Source organism: Macrobrachium nipponense, chromosome 48, assembly GCF_015104395.2.
Source record: "Macrobrachium nipponense isolate FS-2020 chromosome 48, ASM1510439v2, whole genome shotgun sequence".
NCBI lineage: Eukaryota > Metazoa > Arthropoda > Malacostraca > Decapoda > Palaemonidae > Macrobrachium > Macrobrachium nipponense.
The window spans coordinates 7,148,852-7,172,109 of NC_087223.1; the positions used below are offsets into that span (position 1 = coordinate 7,148,852).

General features: G+C 39.3%; 1 protein-coding gene and 1 long non-coding RNA gene across 5 annotated transcripts in view; one reads left to right on the forward strand and one right to left on the reverse strand.

Moving 5' to 3' along the window:
• Positions 1–251: 251 nt before the first annotated feature.
• LOC135205021 (mediator of RNA polymerase II transcription subunit 25-like) overlaps positions 252–23,258 on the reverse strand; it is a 95,137-nt gene continuing 72,130 nt past the window's right edge. For 2 of the 4 annotated variants that reach the window (XM_064235277.1, XM_064235274.1), the window contains exons 8-17: positions 20,693–20,746; positions 18,658–18,816; positions 17,776–18,007; positions 16,060–16,222; positions 8,387–8,557; positions 7,365–7,482; positions 6,303–6,398; positions 3,435–3,625; positions 3,019–3,204; positions 252–1,731 (exon numbers count right to left, since the gene is read on the reverse strand). In XM_064235277.1, coding sequence (XP_064091347.1) covers positions 1,468–1,731; positions 3,019–3,204; positions 3,435–3,625; positions 6,303–6,398; positions 7,365–7,482; positions 8,387–8,557; positions 16,060–16,222; positions 17,776–18,007; positions 18,658–18,816; positions 20,693–20,746 — 1,634 coding nt within the window. In that variant the 3' untranslated portion in view covers positions 252–1,467. The remainder of the gene's footprint in view (positions 1,732–3,018; positions 3,205–3,434; positions 3,626–6,302; positions 6,399–7,364; positions 7,483–8,386; positions 8,558–16,059; positions 16,223–17,775; positions 18,008–18,657; positions 18,817–20,692; positions 20,747–23,258) is intronic. The other 2 variants (XM_064235276.1, XM_064235275.1) reach the window with 2 other exon arrangements.
• On the forward strand, positions 1,673–4,794 carry LOC135205022 (uncharacterized). The gene is made up of 3 exons (XR_010312398.1): positions 1,673–1,804; positions 2,945–3,872; positions 4,018–4,794. It is a non-coding gene; the product is annotated as an uncharacterized LOC135205022 (long non-coding RNA).

Consider the following 23,258-nt stretch of genomic DNA (forward strand, 5'->3'; position numbering starts at 1 on the left):
TCACTTATAATAATTATAATCTTATTTCTATATTTGATTTACAAAGCAAGTATGTATCACAAAATTATCTATTGGTAGAAAATTCTAATATCTAAAGTATTATATTTATTGACTTAAAATTCTACTTACGTTAAATTATGTTCAATTAAATTTTATGTTTAACATCAGGTCTGTCTACTTAGCCTTTAACTTAAAAAGGAATTACTATACCACATTTTATTGATTTTTTAATGAGGGTAAGAAAAAAATGATAATCTTTGATTTTTTATAACAAAATTTCACAAATATCTTTCTACGATACCTTGGAAAAAAAATGTCACAGAAAATAGCTTAAATATATGTAGTAGAACCTTTTTAAAACAGCAATACATTATCTGGTCTTTATACTTAAACCAAATATTAAATATTAGCAATACAAAAATGTAGTACTACCAGTAAATGGTCCTTTCGTTATATAAGGTTTATACAGTAAAACACAGCATCAGACCAGATTGTGTTTGGGAACTCCTTCACATGGGAACACTCCGGCGGATGCTGTTTTCTACAGCCAGATTATTTCGAAGTCAGATAACGGTTTGAATTTCACGTCACAACTAAATGAGAAACAGTTTCATGCAAGGATGAAATTCCTGTCACATAGCATTCTCATTTAAATTTAATACCTCCACTTTTATTCCACGTATTCTTTGGCGTTTTAGTAAGCGGCAAAAACCCTTACATTTGCTACCTGTTGGGTTTTGCCGATGAAACCTGTTTCATGCTGATAACCCTACACAAATAATCTACCAACAGATCTTACTGGAAACTCAGTCCATGCCAAGCAACCCTACCTACGTTTGTACAGATTTTGTCATCCACGTTTTAACGCCCTTACGTATCTATCTTCACCGTAAGAAAACAAATTACGCTACATTCCTATGTGCCGTACTAATTTTACACCTATCCCCCCAAAATAATACTGATCCCAGGCACCACGACTTCAAGTTCAAATATTGCATGTTGTTGACTCTAAGCAGCAAGGATGACAGTGATTGACAGTGAACACAACCTTCTCTTGCAGCATCATGAAAGGCCTTTAAGGCTGTGATTCCTTCTTCCTCACAACTTCAGCAATCTCCTGTAAATCAATTTTGAATGCTTGAAGGCATAGCACCTCCAGTATAGGAAAATAAGTCTTGAAAATGAAAGGTAAGCTTAAATACATAGTTGCAGTATCACTGTAACTATTCATTGATGTCTTAATTCATTTCAACAACCAATACTTGATAGTAACCAAAGTATTTCCACAGAATGACCTTCGAGGTCTCATCTGCCAATGCTAAACTGGTGCAACTGAAACCCTTTTTACACGGTTACTCCATGAAGGGCATTACCAAAGAGTTATCGGAGAGAACAGGTCCGCCTAAAGTGCCACAGCCACCACCTGGGTCAGTCCACTACCACACAGATCCAACTTCAGCGACCTTTTCAGAGCAAATCAACCATGTAGTCGGTACTGTCTTGGATAGATTGACCGATGCCTTGCGGGTTCATGGCTTGCTGACCCAGGTTTTGCTGACCCATCGTTGGTTGCCCCATGTTCTGCTGGTTTAGGGGCTGACCCAACACTTGTTGGCCCTGCTGTGTGAGCTGGGGACGTATTCCTTGTTGCTGCATCATCAGAATCTGTTGCTGCTGTGGGTGCTGCTGCTGATGCTGCACTTGCTGCTGCTGCTGCTGAAGTCTCACTTGCTGTTTGGATGAAAAGAGCAAAACTTAGAGAAGCCAAAACTATGCGGTGGAGCTACGTATACTTTCCTAAAAGGTAAGACACTCTAATTAAAACATTTGGTTTTCGTGACTGAATAACTTTTTTTTAACATTTTCATATGAACCCATCAATCATCACTAGCCTTAATTTCCAGTCCTCCATGTGACTTGAGTTAATACATACCACTGAATTGGTTAATGGAGCTTATGAAATTTAGGCTGTCAACTCAAGCACAAGTAGAGTGAGGCGAGTGATTGGACAGGAAAAGAAAAGAGATGATGTACAAGAATGTGTAGGTGGAACTGAGAGAAAACCCTACAGTTGCACTACAAAAGTAACAGCTGGAGAGAGTGGACAGCTGAGTGAAGGAAGGATGCAGGATTGGAGGTAAATGATAGACTTTGCAAGATGGCGCAGCCAGGGGCTAAAGAGACACTGCAAACATCCTTGAGTTAATACCTACAGTGCACTGATGGCCTGCCTACCCTTCTCCTACGAGTTACTACTCAATTATGGGGAGGGAAATACCAATTCCCTTGTGTAGGTTGAAAGCGGCCAGGCTGCATGTCACAAACAATTGCTCATCGTTAATATAAGAGAAGCTAATGTTTCAGCTCCTTTTAAGAGATGGATATTTCCCATTGAACAAAAATTATAACTAGGCCATCCCACTAACTTCAATCATCCTGTAGTTTTGAAATATTAATAAAACTGACCGATCTGAAGTCATCCACTCTTCTCCTCTGTTCTGTGAATGGGTTGGCTGAAAAAATTGAGTTTGAGAATTTTGTGTCTATGGTTTGTTTACAAAACTTGTTATGATTAGGAAACCTTTGTGATAACTGTTGCTTCCCCTCCTGGCGATGGTGAATATACAGTGAAACTGTACATTTTACTGTATAAAAATTAAATTTTACTGTAAAAAATTAAAATTCCTCAATGATTTAAGCTGGTTTTGCAAACACTCAACATAAATCTGTCTCTCGTAAATCACGTAGCATCTCGATGGTGATGTTGCACATCGTTTTCACAGAAACAACTTCATAGTTGAGTTTAGGAATGAAAGCTCTTGATAAGTAATATACTCTTCAAAATAAAATTATGAGACTTGTTATTAGTATGATCCTATTATGTATCGTCAATGCATATACAGCTATATGAACACAAAAGTAAATAATGAAAATTTGTTTGCAGGTACACCTTGCAAACTGCACCAGTATGCAATCACAAGCAAGTGGGTTATTTTTCACGAGCGTTACAAATCTCACCTGCTGAAGGAGCTGTCGCAGTCCAGGATTCTGCATTGATGGCTGTAGCATACGTGGCTGCCCCATGGTAGGGCAGGTGTTTGCACCAGTCCCTTGCTGACCGATGTTCATGCTCACGTTGGTAATTCCCGGCTTGTGCTGGAGCTGTTGCTGAAGTTGTTGACGTATTGCTTGGGTGTGTTGCTGCTGGAGAAGGGAAAGTGTGATGCTGAATGTTAGATAAATAACAACCGAGTGTGTACGCTTTATAAAATCCGTTTCTCCTCAACTAATGATAGAAAGATATTTAATTGTGCCATATTTGTATCATAAAATGCACAATTATCAAAAGCGCATTTTTGAAAGTTTACTTGTCAAATGATTGTATCATGACCACACTGGGTTTTTTGCAAGGGAAGTATACTGACCAAACTCACCTGGCTCTGGCGAATTTGGAGAATCTGCATTTTTTCCTGGTCCGTCTGTTGTTGCTGCATGCCAAGAGGAGTTCTCGGTTGTAAGACATTCTGGCCGGGATTTCCAAGAGGCACATTAACATTTCCTTGACCGGGCTGACCCATACCCTGCGTCACGGTCAGTGGTGGCATCTGCTGGCCCCCTCCAATTCCTGTTGAAAATAGGTAGCATTACAGTTCATTCTAATGATACCACTTTGTAGCATTGCAGTATAGTTTCAGTGACTCCACTTTCTAAAGTCCTACAGCATTTTATGCAAATTGTGAGCATCGTTATTTTAGGGAAATAGATGGCCCTGTACCAAGGTGAATGCCAAAGTCTGTGGAGAATTACATTCACCATCTGCCAACCAAAACAAATCCACTTTGATCCAATACTGAACGCAAAAACTGATCCAGGTAAAGTATTTCTAAGTTTTGTAATATATCTCTTGCTATATCCCATAACTGTGAATATAAATATTTTACATCTCCCTGACATAGCCTATGCATTTAAAAAGATTTCAGCAATATTTTGATATAATCCTTCCCTGTTGCCTTTCAGAAATATTTCAAGTGGCACAAGAAATCGGCAAGTTTGCAGCACGAAGATATAATATTCTCCACAAATATAACACAGTTTCTCCTGAAGTATAAAGCTGGTGGTGTTTCAGTCAATTAAAACCTAAATTTCTTTCTTTCTTTCTGATTACCTTCCTTAGAAGGTTTAGATATTTCACTTATGTAAGTGTTCAATAACAGGGAAAACATATTCAAGACTTCTTATGCCCTATTTCAAGTACAGAACTACAACTAAGATTGTGACTAAATAAATAAAAGAAAAATCTCACAGAATAATAATAGTTAACCCTTAAATGCTGAGCTGGTATTTCCGAAAGTGTCTCCCAAATGCCAGGGGCATTCGGGAGTGAGCGCCGAAGCAGAAAAAAGTTTTTATTTTAAATCACAGCACGCTTAGTTTTCAAGATTAAGAGTTCATTTTTGGCTCCTTTTTTTGTCATTGCCTGAAGTTTAGTATGCAACCATCAGAAATGAAAAAAATATCATTATCATATATAAATATTGGAATGTATGACAGCACGGAAAAAAATTTCATATATGTATACAAATTGCGCTGTGAGCAAAACAGTTAAAAGTTAATGAGTTAATTATTTTTTCGTTGTATTGCATACTAAATTGCAATAATTTTGGTATATAAAAAATTGTAAAACGATCAAAGCAACAGAGAGAAAATATTATCACAATATGATGCATGAATTCGTAAAGAGCGGATGTAAAAAAAAATTGTTTTCAAAAATTCACCATAAATCAAAATATTGTGCTAGAGACTTCCTATTTGTTGAAAAATTAAGGTAAATGATTGAATATTACTAGAATATGAATTTTAGCTTACAATTGTGTTTTTCTACCATTTCGGTCAAGTCAAAGTTGACCAAAGGTTGAAATTTTGGCACATCATTATTTATATGAAAATATTTCAAAACTGATAAAAAAGCTACAACCATGGGTTGGTTTGTGTTGTATTCTACATGAAATTGCACACATTTTCATATATAAAACTTTATGTAATGGCTAATATAAAATGGTGCAAACATTACGACAATCGGACGAAAGAATTTCTAATTTTTTCGGCAGAGTTACGACACATATAAGGAAAAAGTTTTTTCAAAAATTCACCATAAATTGAAATATTGTGCTAGTGACTTCCAATTTGTTGCAAAATGAAGGTAAATGAATGAATATTACTAGAATGTAAGATTTTTAGCTTACAATTGCGTTTTTCGACCATTTCAGTCGACTCAAATTTGACCGAAGGTTGATATTTTGGCACTTATCATTATTTATATGAAAATATTTCAAAACTGATAAAAGCTACTACCATGGGTTGGTTTTTGTTGTATTCTACACGAAATTGCACACATTTTCATATATAAAACTTTATGTAACGGCAAATATAAAATGGTACAAAAATTACATCAAAGTGATGTAATATAAAACGGTGCAAACATTACGACAATCAGACAAAAATATTTCTGATTTTTTCGGAAAGAGTTACCACGCAGATGTAAGGAAGAAGTTTTTTCAAAAATTCACCATAAATCGAAATATTATGCTAAAGACTTCCAATTTGTTGCAAAATGAAGGTAAATGATTGAATATTACTAGAATATAAGAGTTTTAGCTTACAATAGCATTTTTCGACCATTTCAGTAGAGTCAAAGTTGACCAAAGGTTGAAATTTTGGCACATCATTATTTATATGAAAATATTTTAAAACTGATAAAAGCTACAACCATGGGTTATTTTTTGTTGTATTCTACATGAAATTGCACACATTTTCATATATAAAACTCTATGTAACGGCAAATATAAAATGGTACAAAAATTACATCAAAGTGACGAAATAATTTCTGAGATGTGTCGCTGATGCTTTTTAGTGCAAGAAGAAATTCGCGCATGCACGCCTGGGTAACGCTTGTAAACAAAACAACAGCTTGATCCATGAACTCCCAGCATCCCTCAAGGTGCGTGATTCAAAAGTTTTCGCCAAGTAGGCCTATAATTATTTTTCTGCAAATTAAAAAAAAAAACTTTTCTGCGTCGATGTATCATACGTCAATTAAGCACCCAACAGACAATTTTCGTTGACGTTTAATACGTCCAATAGGCGTTTAAGGGTTAATTTGTATACTCTTGGGAATGAACACTGTTTAAACTAAAAAAATCCACAAGTACCTTACATTACTGTATTATCAATTCTGTCTTTCGCACAGAGGCTGATGGAACAGAAAGTCAAGTCAATCTCAAAGCAAACCTTCGCAGACATACCTTGATTTAAGGGTTGGTTCAGTGCTTGCGTAAGCTGTGGATTCTGCTGTATTATCATGCTCTGGGGCTGCGTAGACATGACGTTCATGCCAGTGCCTGTGGAGATAAGCGAGGTTATTTGAACGATTCAGATAGTTTCCTCTATCTTATACGCTAAATTTTATTTCTACGGACCTGAGTGAGTTAAGGTTTCAGTTAAGGTTTAGTTAAACTGGCTACTATCAAGTAGCAGTATTAAACAGACACTTTTGAGGTCTGCCCTTCCTAATAAGTAATAAAGACCTTGTATTACAGCCTCCACTCAAATATGTTGTAGTTATCTTAATGTTAGCAGCAATTCCACATGGTCTCTAAGCTAAACTAACCTGTACTACTGACAATTAACATTCCATTTTGAGATTTACCTAAGAAGTCATCACATTCAAAATGTTAGCACAGGAAAAAGTACCTTGATCATAATAGGTTATCTGATAAATACAGAACACTGCTACTTATAAAAACAATAACAGCACTAAAAAAATAAATTTTAACAAGTACAAAAATCCACCCTAAACATTACTTTGCCCACTTTTGCCACAAACAGAAGAAGGAAGCTATATACCCTTCCAATACTTGAAAAGTGGCTTCTTTCCCCTAAGAGGTAATTGAATGGCTAAGACAATCAGGTTCGTAAGGTATACGTATACCTAGTATATGTATACCTTACGAACCTGTACAATTCTTGTCTATGACTGTGGCTTACCCTGTACAGCAGAAATATTTTAGCACTTCAAAATCTACAATTACACAGAGCAAACTCCATATTATCTTGGTATTTGGTGTTATCTACTTGCTTCAAAGAAGTGCCCTAACACTGGGGTTAGGCCTACTCATGGCATCTCTGACTAAATGTGCTATTAGTTCTGAAGTCCAGGACGACAGGAAGACCCCATTCCAGATGAAAGCCCCTCCCCTAAGTTCTTTGTGCAATAATCAGCACATTACAAAATGCACCACAGGAGAGACTGCATATATAAAAAATGGGATATCTTACAGAAAGTGTAGACCAGTAATATACAGTACCTGCGTTCGTCTGTATTGGCTGCATATTAGGGTTGCTTGGCACTATCATGCCAGGAAGCGATTGGACAGGCTGAGTCACGTTGGCGCCTGTGGCGGTAGGCATCATGGCATTCGGCTGCTAAAGGAAAAAATATTTCTCTTAAAATTCAGGTTAGGAATTATTATTTCCCAGTTACAAATAATAATCATATATTCTGTTCAATACAAAGTTCTCCACCTTCCTGTATGTATTAATAAATTACAAGGCCTCTTTTTGATAAAAAGAACAATATAGTTATGGAGTGTTCTGGTCTCAAATGTTAAAAATACAACGTACATATTACAAGGTATACATATTTTGGTAACATATTTCACCAGTTTATATCAAAAGTAATACCCCTGTTTAAAATGACACTAAATCTTTTGAACACAATGAAATACTTTCTTAGTTATTAAGATAATTTTATCAGCCTACAGAATGAAAAAACAAATAATGTATACTGCACTTGAAAAGTATCATTCAAAAGCATTGTACTATAGATATTTTAGTATTTATATGTCATTTAACCAGGCCATGGCTGGATTTCCAGATAATCATGGGACAGAAACAGTTAAGTTAGAAGAGAGAAAAATGAAACAGGTGAATTATTATTATTATAATTATTTATAAGATACATAAACCCCTATTCACATGGAACAAACCTACAGGGGCCATTGACTTGCAAGTCAAGCTTCCAAAGAATATGGTGTTCGCTTGATGGTAGTTACAGATAACAGGAAATACAGAAAGCCAAAATCAGTAACTAGAAAAAGTATGATAAATGAATAAAGATAACAATATGAATTAGTAAATACGAGGCCGAATTGTTTTAGGATAGCAATGCACACTACATCTTCGCTTTTAAGGTTCCAATTGCACGACAACTTCAGGGAGAAGCAATTGGCTGGTGGCCTTATTCTCAATTTTTACGTCTTCTGTTAGCTTTCTCACTCTGAATCCAAAGGCGTCTTTCATTTTCTAGTCAAATTAAAACAGGACTTACCTGGCCCCTTCTCGCTGACTGTATGACAGTCTTTATCTTATTAACGAAAGACAGCTGGTCAACTGGGATGAACCCAACGTAGGCTTTCTTCTCGCCCGAGAAGAGTAGAATGATAACTTTCACATCGTTCTGCTGCGTGGTGCCAGTGTGGGATACGTGTACGCAACCAGCCTGGAAATTATAAAATACATTTAATTCTTACCCTTTTTTGAAAAAGGATAAAATAGTTGAAACAGACTTTAGTCTTTGTATAAAAACTTGAACTTCCTTATACTGGCATTCCCTGGTTATTGGCGGGGGTTCCAACAAGCGAAAACCGCACTTAACCGAAACTCAACTATCTATGGTGCCATAATGGCACCGATGACTAGTTATTGGCACCATAAGCACCCTTATGGCACCTCAGTTAGGTATGTTATGGTGCCATAAGGCTCCTTTTGGCACCTCACGGTGCCGATAACTGGAACTCGGCCCGTTACAGCACCAGAATTCATCGATTTTCTGGCGCTAACTGGATCACCAATAATCGGGGGCTGCCTGTACCAAAATGTAAAGTTCCTTTTGTGGGTGCAAGAGGCCTTTAAGTACAACCAAAGAAAATAAGATAAAATGAATTTTAAATAATGCTCCATTTTGAGGAAGGATAAAATAGTTAAAATAGACCTTCACCTTTGCATGAAAACTGACTTTCCTTATACCAAAATGTAACCGTTCCTTTTGTGGGTGCAAGTGCCTATATGTACAACGAAAGTTTCACTGCAATTTGCACGAAAAGATAAAATTAAGTTTTCATAATAAAACTAATATTGTAATACTTACCTGAACACCTGAATTAGCCCTGGTCACTGACCAGCCCGAACTATATCCCCACATATTTACCCACTAAGTGGGTAATTTTAACTGTCAGTGTTACAAACGCTGCAGGTAAACTCTATTCAAATGAGTTACCTGTGTTACCGTTGGCAACGCTGCCGCAAATACCGGCCACCAGAGGCCTGTCTCCTCAACTGAATCATTCACTATCAAATTGAAGTGGGGAGGAGGGTGGGAATCATTCAGGTGTTCAGGTAAGTATTACAATATTAGTTTTATTATGAAAACTTCATATTGCAATACACTCCCTGAACACCTGAATTTGCCCGATTAACATTTACTCGGAGGTGGGATCAATCTAATTCAGCCCAACCTGTCCACGGAATACGCAGGTAACTCATAAACAACCTACCATGTATAAAAGCATGTATCCTCACCTAGTTATCTAACTCGGACGTGAGGATGTTTGCAAAGAAAGTAGTTCAAAATCAGTGTTGAGTCTAAGGTACTGTCTGAGTCAGAAGTACCTCCCATGTGATAAGCTATACTTCTTATTCATGGAAGAAAAAATAAATCTCCTCACCTGGTTGTCCAGCTCAGTAGGTGAGGATGCTTGCAGAGGAAGTACCATACTGTCAGTGTCGAGTCCAAGGTACCTCCTGAGTCTGAAGAACCTCCCATGTGGTATTCTATACCTCTCATGTATGGAGGGGAAATGGTGAACCTCCCATGTGGCTATCTAGCCTCTCATGTATGGAGGAGAAGTTGAGTGTGCAAGACCTTCAGTTCTCTACTGCTCACTGATGTAGATGACTTGTGCTGAAGAAGTTGTAGTTATTCCAACATGACCATCAGGATCTGCCTAACCTCAAGGGCCTAAGGAACAATACACTCAGTCTAAGCTTGACCAACAGAAACACTAGACTATCACTGCCTCCCTAAACTTCTAACCCTAAAGTTCATTTAGACTATCACTCCCTCCCTAAACTTCTAACACCCTAACTCTACCAAGCCAACTAAAAAACTGAGTTACCGCAACGACAGGACCCCGCGAGTAACCTCTCAAAGAAACTGAAATTCCCTAAGGTACGGTGTTGTGAAAAACCAAACTAACTCAAATAACCACCTACACGATCGCCGACACCAAAACATTCCTCCGGAAGCCAAAGGGTAGCCCTCCGCGATACTTTGCGCCCTTGGATTGACTAAGAACCCCTTCTTATGAATGTCCGGATAGCGCTGAGGCAATAATTTAACAAGAAGTCCCTCCTCACCTTGACAAGAACATAGTATAACCATCAGAAATGTTAGTCTGGTATGCAAACCCCCTCGAAACCAAAGTGAAGAGGTTATCAAACAGTCCAGGCTCAGAGAAACACCCATCAACACTCACCACATCCACCCAGAGTGGGACAAGGCCTCCCACTGGCTGTGAAAGGTGTCTTCCAAATACGAGCCTCATGATCCGTAACCCCTACCACACGAATCAATGAAGGAAACCAATAGAGAAAAGCCTCAACTGACTCGTAAACCGGAAGTCGGACTTCGGCAGAGTTACCCGCTACCTCATACAGAAAGTGATGCTAGCCTAAGTCCTTCCCCAAAAACCGTCCGACTCGCCGAAACCAGATCAGCCTACTTGATGTTTGAGAGACTGCTGGTTTGGTTGAATACAACGTATCAAACATTACATAAATTAACTGAGATTCCTCCGGAGCCTGGAATGCAGAGAGAGAGAATAGACAAAGTCCAGAATCCGTTATACTCGCTTCCTTCGCCGGAGAAACAAAACCCCACAACTAGCAAACGAGTCTCTCTTTGAAGGTATCTATCCTCTGTCAGACCTGTCTGGCCACACCGGAACAGGAAAAAGGAGAAAGGCCGAACCCCCACAAGAGCAGCACCCAAGAACCCGGAACCTACTACGCCTGGCTGCTCGATACCAAATGACATACAAGATCCCATCATATCTGAGCCTACCGATCCGATTGCGCAACGATATACCAACAAGAAGACGATAAACTCATGAGCAAGTCGTACTCGACTGCGCAACCCGCACTCCCCCAGACATGATGACGTAACCCCTGTTCGACCGCTGTCCACCCCCTCACAAGAGCCAACTGTCACCAGTTCCGCAAAACCTGTAAGAGTTAGTCACTCGACTGCGCATACCCTCACTACACAGTGACGATAACGTTACACCTGAGCTGAATATACCTTGGCGATGAACGCCCAACCCTGCGAGTCACTCTCACACTGTTGCGCCAAACGTGTACCAACCAAGACGATGACCTAACCTTGAACCAGTCTCACTTGACTGCGAAACTCCGCACTCACCAGTGACTATGACATGAAACCGGGCCGACTACAACAGGCGAGCAACACCCCTAAGAGCGAAGAGGTCGCAAAACGTGATCCAACTAACGCCCGTTACCAATACAAAACCTGGACTGGAGTCCAGAGCAAGTGAGGGAAGGAAGTACTCCCAGTAGACACGGAATCCCTTTAAGGTGGAACAGAAAAGCAGCAGGAAAAAGTTGGGAAAATAAACAGAAGGAGAGAGAGATAAGTCACTACGAGTAACCACCGGAGCACCTAGCGCCGACATTGTGCAGGTGGAGAACCAACTGTGCAGTACACAGTGCTTTAATGACGGGTTACGAACTGCGGAACCAATGGGAGCGGCAGAAGGAAATTACCAGCTACCCTAAGAAAGGGGGCCGAGGGCACAAAAAGTGCTAACTATGATGCAGACGAACTGCCAACGGCCGTAGCCCCCCAGCAATTACCGCGGTAAGCACATTACGTCTCACACACCTATGGTATATAAATGGGAACGAAGAAGGAAGATTACTAAACTACCCTATGAAAGGAGTGGGTGATGACACAACCGGTATTGATACAGTCAACGATGGCGCAGATGAACCTCCAACTGCCGTATCCCCCGCAAGAACTAAAGAGGACACATTACGTCTCAAAACAAGTAAGGATGAAAATACGGAGCTGCGGATACCGCCTTGAAGCATCAACACAGCAGCCTGAGAACTACAGGACCCGTAGAAGGTGCTACGAAGGCAGCCCCTCCAAAAGAGAGAGAGAGAGAGAGAGAGAGAGAGAGAGAGAGAGAGAGAGAGAGAGAGAGAGAGAGAGAGAGAGAGAGAGAGAGAGAGAGAGAGAGAGAGGTTGAAATCCCCAAATTTCAGGATTAAACTATGAAAACTCTGGCTCTGCTGTGTTACTGGCAAAGAAAACAGGGTGAGCGAGAAGACTCCGAAGCGAGATCCGAAGAATGACCAGATAAAGAAGATTGTGTAAAGACATTATAAGTTTTAACAGAAAAACTGGGCGAGAGAGAAAACTAGACCGACTCTGTTCCCCACAATAATCTGACAAACATTAGAAAATCAGGAAAATTATTCAAGACGTGACCATGAATACAGTCCGTATTGAAGCTACAATAATTGACTTACGTTAATTCGATTTTACGATGGGGTTAGTAATTAAAATCGGCACTACATTGCAAATAAGTCTTCCTATATCTCTCGTGCAGCTGGCATAGGCAGCAGCATGCAGTCAGACAGCGAGATTGTTGGGTTTAAAATAGAATTTAGGCCAAAGGCCGAGTATTGGGACCTATGAGGTCATTCAGCGCTGAAAGGAAACTGACAGAAAAGTGTTTGAAAAGGTGTAACAGGAAGAAAAAACCTCTCTGTTGCACAATGAAGAATCAAGTGTTAGGAGAGGGTGGAAAATAGGATGAATAAAGAGAATATGAAATCAGGAAAGTAAGAGAGAGAGAGAGAGAGAGAGAGAGAGAGAGAGAGAGAGAGAGAGAGAGAGAGAGAGAGAGAGAGAGAGAGAGAGAGAGAGAATTACAATCGTCTAACATCTCCACCTCCATAAATTTGCACCCACTTCTAAGTTAAAAAGTATTATCTTAATGATAATATATACTCGTATAACTGCGTACAGCTATGAACAACCGAACAAGAACTTGTTGCTAAAACGATCGAATCCGATAGCAACATCATTTTATTGTATTAATCTGGGTGCGACAGTAATCGAATCCAATAGCAACATCCGTTTATTGTATTCATCCACGTGAGACAATAATTACTGTATTCATGTTATACATACGTATACCTGAAGCTGATAAGGCAATATTACGTGCATCAGCAACCCGGATAGCAGTCCCAAGCTTTTGTATGTATTCAAACTCAGCCGTGGTAAAAGAAACTAATAGCATGAAAGAGCTCATTTACTGTTGTTTTCACACCAACAAAAGATTAATATAAAGTAAGGTTCATAATACCTATGAAAACGAGTGAAAACGAACGGAATCGCTGAATTTTATGCAATCTAACTAGCTTCCAATGAGACGTATGTCAAATTTTAGCCTTAAATTACATCGCAAGATGAACAATATGACTTCGTTCCATATAAGTCAAGTATCCAGATATTCATTATGCTAACTAGGAACAAAAACATTAGTCGAGACCAAGTGATATGGTTGAATCTGGAGGCAAGGAAATAGACTAGGCGGCATCATTGTCTGTCTAAGCCACGCCCCCTTACAACAGTGCTGTTTTGACAACAAGCTTGTGTAATTGTAATTTAATTGAAAAGTAATCAATTACATATTTTAAGGTAATTAAATGTAACTTTATTAGGCCTAATATTAATTTCAGTTGTCACTGTAATTTGATAATACGACTGGTAATTATTTCTATAACTGTAATTGACATAAGCACAATGTAATTACTGACGGCAATTAGTCTGTTAAACGGATGAAGACGTCATACGGACAAATTCCTTATATCTGATATCTGATTATATAGCACAAGATACCATTATTGACTATGTTAAATGTCAACATAGTTGAAAACACGTCTCCTTCAAGACGACAAACATGGCATAAGTGAGGAAGAGTTGTTACGTTAGTCATGCTAGCCAATCAGGATAAGAATGAGTTGGATACGGCGACGCAAACTCGTATTCGCCATTGGCTGATTCCAGAGCGAGAATGACTGCCGAGTTAGTATTTATACTACACTAATATGATGATATACATATAATACACTTATAATGCTTTAGTCGGACAGAATCTGATCTTCCTTCCTGTTCGATTACATTCATATTGAATTATCCTAAGATCGGATTCTTGTTCGTGTTCAATTTACACCTGTACTGAATTATCCGAAGTCAGAATGCCTTGAGCCTACAGCGTTAGCCACTATAAAAATTACTCTACTGATATGAGTACAGCGAATACTTTAGGCTAGGCTACTGTATATGCATACGATATATCATCATGAACGCTAGGCTAGCCGTAGTTAATTTTATTCGATTTCTCTACATACTGAATTATCGTAAGTCAATATGCATTGAACAGAGAATTAGTTGATATTAACTACCATATCCCTTTCAGAACCAGACAGACCTGAAACCAGATCTGAAAGACCAACCATGGCCTAAAAAGCTTCTGATGCAAGTAACCCAAAGCAGGAAAAACCAAAAGAGGCTCTAAGGGTCCCTCTACAAACTACTTATAATAGAAAACCGACCCAAAGAAGCCTGCACTTCTCTTCCTAAACACTATGTAGCCTATTATCCCTACTCATCTGTATCTGACCTAAATTTTCATCATCCTGAGAACTTACACATCGAGGGAAGGGGAAATCTGCCTGCTCCGCGATGGGGGGAGGGGCAGAACCTACCCACTCAGAGGCTTGCGGTTCTCTATTAACCCCAGCACCCGTTAGGGCTGGTTCTGGAACAAGCAGGGGGAGCTGAAAAAGAATGATTAGAATCAACTATACTACTACTACCACTATCTCTATTTTGGTCAAATTATTCGTCAGGCTAGAAATATGCTAAACATACTAGATGATAACCTGACCACTAATTTCTTGAATAACTAACTCTAATGTTTCCTTGTCTCCTGACCAAGACAAACATCTCTGACTGGAATTGCACTGAACCCCTACACGAAATAACGAAAAGAATGTCGATCATGTGTGAGGGTACTCATCCTACGCTCGCAGGGCGTGCAGAGCCGATGAGCACCAACAAGTCCAGCAGTAGAGGGCTCGATCGTCGAACTGTAGATGAAGTAGAAGCAGAGGCGTTTGCAGACGGTGATGTTCATTTTCTAACTTATCCATAGCGAGTACAAAGTAGCTATCCAAAGTCAAACGGGAGAAAAACGTTAAATCACAGTCCAAGGTCGTAATCTGTATCCAAAATATGAAAACTCTTTGAGTGGGGTCGGGCTAAATGACCAAAAGTTCGCCTGATGTGGGACTAATCCACACAGCATGGCGAACAAGAAACAATTGAGGAGACAGGCTTCTGGTGGCCGGTATTCGCTGCAGCGTTGCCAACGGTAACACAGGTAACTCATTTGACTAGATTTTACCTGCAGCGTTTGTAACACTGACAGTTAAAATTACCCACTTAGTGGGTAAATATGTGGGGATATAGTTTCGGCTGGTCAGTGACCAGGGCTAATTCAGGTGTTCAGGGAGTGTATTACAATATACATTTTAAAAATCTTGGCTAATAAAATAAAAATTTCATCAACTTGCAAATGACTGTTCTTTCCATAAGGGGAAAATTTATTAAAACATCACATTAAAAAGTCTGCTTGCAAACCATTCGCCATCATTTGCACGCAATAGAAATGAATCTCCAATCATTGCTTATTCATGCAAAGTGCAACCTACAAATTACTGTAGCCTATCATTTTACTACGAATGGGCTGACAAAATAGATGTAATTATTTTGCGGAAACATTACAGCAAGTACAGGCTGCACTGTTGCCGAAAACCCAAGACGTTACATCACCAAGATAAACTCACCATCCCTTTGATTAAGAATGCTGTCAGAACATCCAACGCAGGACTCTGATCGGGCATGAACATTACAGTTTTGACATTTTTGAAGAACATGTTACCAATCGAACCTAGAATGTTCTTTGGGATCATCTGCATGATCAGCGTAGGAGGCCAGCCCTCAGCTTTCCTGGAAGAGAAATGAATTATTCTGGTGAATTACGAGGCTAAAAGGAACAGTAGCTACATCATAATCCTTGTTAAATAGACATGAGGTTTTTAATAATATTTTTATTTTTCATTTTGTGCCCCTAAGAGGGATATTGCTCACAGTGTGCCTATAACAGAATGTCTCACACTTACAATCTGGTTATATATGTACTTCCATATCAGCTTCTTTTAATCACTAAATGTTCTCCTACTCTCCCACTCTTTAGTGATTCCAGTCTATTTCTTAGCTAATCCCTAATGCTTTACACTTTCAAGCACCACGTAGTACAAGTTTATTTTTGTTCTTAGATATAGTACAGTTAAACCTCGGATTTCGTGCACCCTGGTTTTCGTACGATTCAGTTTTTGTTGACTTTTTTTGACTCAGGTTTCGTACAATTCCTTAGATTCATACACCTGGAAATGCTCATCCTGTGGCCCACCTTGTGACTAGGCCAGTACTGGGTGCCAAAACAAAGCATCCCATGCTCTCTCGTGATCCATTCTGAATTTTTGTTCATTGTTTTTTGTTCTTTTATTGTGAGTGCAACTGCTATAGAGAGAAACTATAGAATTTAAGAAAGAGCTCTTAGCAAAATGTTGGAGGCAATAATTTGTGAAAAGACAAGGGTGTTGCATGCCGACTTCAGAATGCTTACAAAAAGTGCTGCTGTTAGTGAATTTAAGGCCAACAGAGGCTGCTTTGAAAAATTCAAAAAGCAAACAGGAATAGTACATTATGTGCCTATTTCTGTGATTAAGGAAATGTTTGCAAAGTGGAGTGATGTAAAAAAAATTTTGTGGGGAATTATCATCCCAACAAAGATGTTGTAATCTCTTGTCTCCAACATGTTTCATGACAATGCCTTGTTTCACTTTAGGCAAATTTTAAAGAGATGCCAAACATAAATGTCTTTGGACAGTTTTGTTGTATGACAGGGGTCCTGTGACTCAAGCTGTCCTAGTGCCACTAAACCACGAAGAGGGGAAGTAAGCCCAAATAGTGACAGTAAAAAACAGAGAGAAGTAACTCCACAGAAGTCCCTCTGGAGGGGGATTCCCCTTCCAAACAAAAACCTCTCCTCCTCCCTCTCCCCTCCTCTCTGTCTTCCATATGCTAACACGAGCTTCCATAAAGTATGTAAGAGTGATGGTAAATGTTTATTTATCCATTCCATTAGTCATTTTATTTATTTCTCTTTGTTTTCTGTATGCAAAACTGTGTTAATTCGCTTAAATATGTTTTTCTTTTTAAAAAGGTTTTTGGGTGTCTGGAACACATTAACTGGATTTACATTATTCCTTATGGGAATTATTGTTTCAGCTTTTGTAACTTTCGGACTTCGTGATGCATTCTGGAATGCATTACATACGAAAACCAATGTTCCACTGTACATTTAAAACTCTATACACTGAAACAGACACTTGAACAAATGTAGACATGTTAATCTAACAACTGTGCCTTAACAAAAATTTGAATGCGATAAAAATGGGGTCATGAAATAAAGTGCAGAATCCAGGCAGTAGACTTACACCTCCGGTTCTCCGTTCACATTCAGCGACGTCATTTTGCACGTGACCTGGTGAACCACTCTGCTGTTGTTATCGTTCTTTTTCTCCTGCCACTCGAGCGTCCCCTGCCAGACTACCGTTCGCTGGTTCGTCATGTTCATTCCCTGCGCAGGGGTTTGAGCTCCAGGTACGCTTGGACCGGGCATGGGCTGCTGTTGCTGGATAGAGGGCAGGTTTGTGGAGATATCCACATCTGAAATGGGGGTCAATCATATACTGAATGTTGGGACAGTGTCACCCTAACTCAACACACATTTTGAGGGTCTGGCCTTCCTCATTAAGTGACAAAGACTCTGTATTACAGCCTCCAGTACAATACTATTTTGAAGGTTTCTTGCACCTAACAGCCAGCAATATGCCCTACAGTTTCCTAACTTAAACTAACCTGTACTTTACGCCTACCGTTCAATTTAGTCATTTATCTAAAAATATGCCATCTAAAATGGCAGCTTTGGACAAAATCGTAAGTCTAGAAGTTTGCTAAATAAAAACCTGTTCAGTTGATGTACTATTTCTTTAAAAGCTAGTTTGTAGTGTGATTGCAAGTTTTGTCTAAACCAGAGTTTGTAGTGTGACTGCAAGTTTTAGAAGTGTTAAAACCATTATGAGTAATCTCAAGAAACTTTATATAGTACACTATATACAGGAAGATGTGTGTAAATGATGCATGTATGCAAATCATTTAAAATTATATTAATCCATCTTTAATAAGAGATTTCAATTCATGCAACAATTTACCCACAAAAGGAATATCTTAAGAGTCAAGCTCCTGTGTAAGCAGAGGGCCAAATCTGATGCCAAAATAGCCACAGACATAGGAAAAAACTTTAGCAAGACACTCACTTGGAATACCCGGCTGTTGAACTTTCCCAATGAGGCCGTCCTGGATCAGACCCGGCTGATTCAGACCCGGCTGATTTGGGTTGACGATCATGACTGGCCGCCCATTGGAGCCGCCCGGCCACGTGGGAGCCCCACCAGGATTTGCTGGGACTACAGTGTCTGAAAAGTTCCCAAAAGCTGTAGTTAACGGCACACTACATACATACCGCGCTACCACTGTAATAAATGCACGGGTAGTTATGGTACGGCATAACAAACAAGCACGTATTTAATGAAGGGTTGTTTTATAAATTATGTCTTATTATAAATGACAGGTACTTATTTTCATGTGTGTAATCTGCAATATAAAATTTAGGCCAAAGCACTGAAAGGGAAATGGAGAGAGAAAAGGAGGCTGGAAAGTAAGATGGAAGAAAGAGAATATGAACGGAGGTACAGTCAAAGGAATGAAACGGATTGCAGCTATGGGAACACTACAAAGGACCCTAAGTAATGCCTCCATTGCACTGCATGAGGAGCACTGATGCCACTACCCCTCTACAGGGTATTTTCATTTATCTCGTGCCCTTCTGGGGATCATTTGACGGTTATACATTAAATAAGCTTCTACACTGTAAATACAAAACAAATTTAAAGTCATCCTAATGTTCCATATTTACAAACCTCTTATTATTTTACTTATATACAGTACCTTACATTTTTCATCCTAAAACACAATGCACTGTACATAATTACAGTAGTGTACTGAACTTACAGGTGACAAAGAGGACCAGTTTGAACAACTTTTTCAATCTCCGATAGCGTTTCTTTGTACCCATATATTTGTAGGTTGAATGTTCATAAACCACAGGTTTTTTCTTTCCTGAATTTTGAATATTTCAGGTTAATTGCTTTTATCAGCTACTATGGTGCTTCACTCCATTTACAAATGGAAAACTAAATGGATCCTTAATGTGTAAGGGTTAAAAACGTCCCAAAAAAACATTACTTCATTAAATAGATAAGATCGCGACACAGTAAGTGTCAACAAATAAAAAATATCTCCCCAAACTTGAGTTCCTGAAACTTTTGAGGCGGCTTTGGACATCACATTGATGTAAAAACACTATTCATTACCATTATTATTATTATCAACTATTATTATTATTATTCAGAAGATAAACACGTATTCATACGGAACAAACAACCCCACAGGGGCCATTGACTTGAAATTCAAAATTCCACAAAAAAATGGTATTCATTTGAAAGTTGCAGAAGATGATTGGAAATAAAGAAAGAGATCAGTTTTTATAAAAGAAAATATAAAAAGTTAAATTTATAAATAGATATAAATATAGCTAAACTATTTAAATGCAAGGTGAATTGTTTCAGATTTATACAAGAAATAACTGAAGAACTCTCTTCAATCTCAACTGGGATAAACAAATACTTAACTGTGAGCAAGTATTTCTATCAAGACACTCAGGAGTCAGGCTGCTTAATATCAGATTCTAAAAGTTATCTAATGTTACTTGAGCAAGTCCAAACCTTTCACTTGTATTTGTCAGCAAACTCAACTATTCAAATGGATCAAAAACATCAACCATATGTGTATAATTTTTTACTTCTAAAAGCACATCTCTCTACAATAAATTGTGACAATTGCCAAAAATATGAAAAAATGAATAATTTGGAATACTGCACTACCATAGTATACATCGTTAAAATCCTAATGTCATAAAAGTGGGCTTTTACTCTCTGACTCTGGTTTGACTTCAAAGACCACTTAGCATTATATTTCTCTGATAAGAAAAAAAAATCATAAATATTCAAGGCTAAAGCTGTTTCAACAGAAACATGCTCTTCACCAATAGTACTTCAATGTGAGTTTCCCTTTAAGGGACAATGAATATGATCCTATACTCATCTGTTTTTCTAAGGTAATGCAGGTAGCTTACAGTGCTCCCTTGAAAATCTATGCAAGACATTACTTAACAATTAATTAAAAAATACAATGCTGAACCCTTGTATATTTGGTAAACTGATAGATACATACCTACGGGCCAACGAGGTCTGTTTGGGCCTATAACAGTTGGGGTCCTTAGCCTCCCTGTAAAATAAAAACATCATTGTTCCAATTAAGCTCAATTTAGATTCTTACATGGGTTGTTCAAGTATTTTTTTTATTTTTTTTTAAACTGAAGCACAATTTAGGGAGAGAGCAAAATGAAAAGGTTAAGGGTATACAATGAACATTAGGTTTTAAGTTTTGTAAATTAGGTACAACATAGTTCGATAAATAACACAGCGACTAGCATAATACTACTGTCCATCTCTGGGCAATGGACTATGTTAGTATGATGGCTTTAACAGACCACAAGTCCAACTGCGAACTCACAAGAAGAGCCATCAGTAAAATTTACATTGATCTTTAGCTTAAAAAGTTAAAATAAAGTCTCAAACTACAAGGTAAAACTTACAAAACAAGTGGCACTCAAAAAATCACAAAAAACCTTCTGATAGCTGCTTTAAAATCTTGGGTAAGTGAAATCTTTTTAAAACGATGCAAGTCTGACATTTAAAATTAAATGATGGGATTACAGATTATAACAACCCTTCACAATTCCACAACGTTCACTTGTTCCAATCTCTTACCGCGGAGGTTAGACGAAATGTTTTTGTTACTTTTTCTGTCTCCGACACTTTTACCCAGAATACTTTCCCTGGTTTAACTTACCTTAAATCAATGACAGTGATTGTGATTCTGTAGTCTGCATTTGTGAAAGCACTCTCCATTTTTCTTAATTTTCTTTATTCTGCTCAAAACCTTGACCTAACTAGATACTTCTTACACAATGAAGAATTTTAAAACTAGTATGTTTCTTAATCTGGTGAAACACCTCTTTACTTGTAGTCTAAACTATCAAATAAAACAGAAGACAAAAATCACAATTTTGACTTGAATTGTATTTTTCCTAACTATACAAACCTGAGGTCCTTTACATAAGGAATGACTTACAGCACCAGCTGGACCGGTCGTAAGATTCTAACAAGGTAGTTCGGTAGTAACTGCTTGTCTGATGGTCGAAGTCCCGCCCGACTGGAGGTAAACACATCACTTTGCTTTAGGCCCAGGAACAGAGTGAGGGGTGGCATGAGGTGGGACTATGTGTAAAGGACCTCAGATTTGTATAGTTAGGAAAAATACAATTTAAGTCAAAATTGTGATTTGTTCCGACACGTAATACAAACCCTCCGTCCTTTACATAAGGAAGACACTTATTGGTGGGTGGAATCTGAGTCTTGTGAACAGACTGGTGTTTGCCCAACCTGGGTTCCCTCCCTATTCGTAAGAGCAAAGGGGGGGAACCTAGCCTCTGTCCAACTGATCTGAGTGTGCACTGCAAGATCAGTGGTCAGACCTCTGGACCAATTCATAAGAGGGAGGCAAGCGTGCCTCTTATGAATAGCAAGCAAGAACTAGTTTCTACTTCAAGAGCCAATATGAAGTTATGGGTTTGTCTCTTGTTGGCCCTCTGCCCACAGATAGAGGAGAGAAAAGAGGAGGAAGAGAAGTCAGTCACACTCTCTTTCACTCTTACATTTATGCAGTCACACAAGGATGCGATGCTGTTCTGTCCATTAGGGAGCTGTGTAAGCTACACAACCTGTTGAGCAGCCACCACAGGTCCCAAGGAAAAGGTGTCCAAGGACCTGTGGGCAATATCCCGAAGGTAGGAGGTAAAGGTGGTCTGGTTGGTCAAAACCCCTGCCTTCAGAACCTGCACAACGGAGAAGTTCTTGCAGAACGCAAGGGTTGGACCAATACCTCCGACTTCGTGGGCTCTCGGACACAAGAGATGGTGGATACTGCCAGCCGTGAAGACACAGGGACTGAACTGCCTGGCGGTACCGTTCCACGTGTGGTTGGTACAGTAGGTTGTGCCAAGGGGGAATCTCTCGCGGTGCCTCGGAGAGAAGAGACAGCAGATCTGGATACCAAATGGCCTGGGGCCATTTGGGTGCCACCAGAATCATCCAAAGATTGCTGGTGATCAACACTCTGCTGATCACCTTGCAAATCAGGCAGAACGGGGGAAAGGTGCACACTACGTGGTTGTCCCATGGGTGCTGGAACGCGTCCTCTGCAGCTGCCCATGGGTCCGGCACAACACAGAAGAAAACCTGGAGTTTTCTGTTGTGCCGGGTGGCGAACAGATCCACGACTGGACGCCCCCACAGGTTGAAGAGCCTTTCCACCACGTCTGGGTGTAGAGACCATTCGGTCCCAATCACCTGATTCTGGCAGCTGAGCTTGTCTGCCACTACGTTCCTCTTGCCAGGAATGTATCTGGCTGACAGCTCTACCGAGTGAGCTACAGCCCACTCGTGCACCTGCATCATCAACTGGTGCAACGAGAGGGACACTAGGCCCCCCTGTTTGTTGACGTATGCCACTACCATGGTGTTGTCGCTCATCAACACCACTGAGTGTCCCATCAGTCATTCCTGGAACTCTTGGAGTGCGAGGAACGCAGCCTTGAGTTCCAAGAAGTTGATGTCAAGGTGCTTGTCGTGATGGTTCCACACTCCTGCAACCAGCAACTCCTCCATGTGTGTGC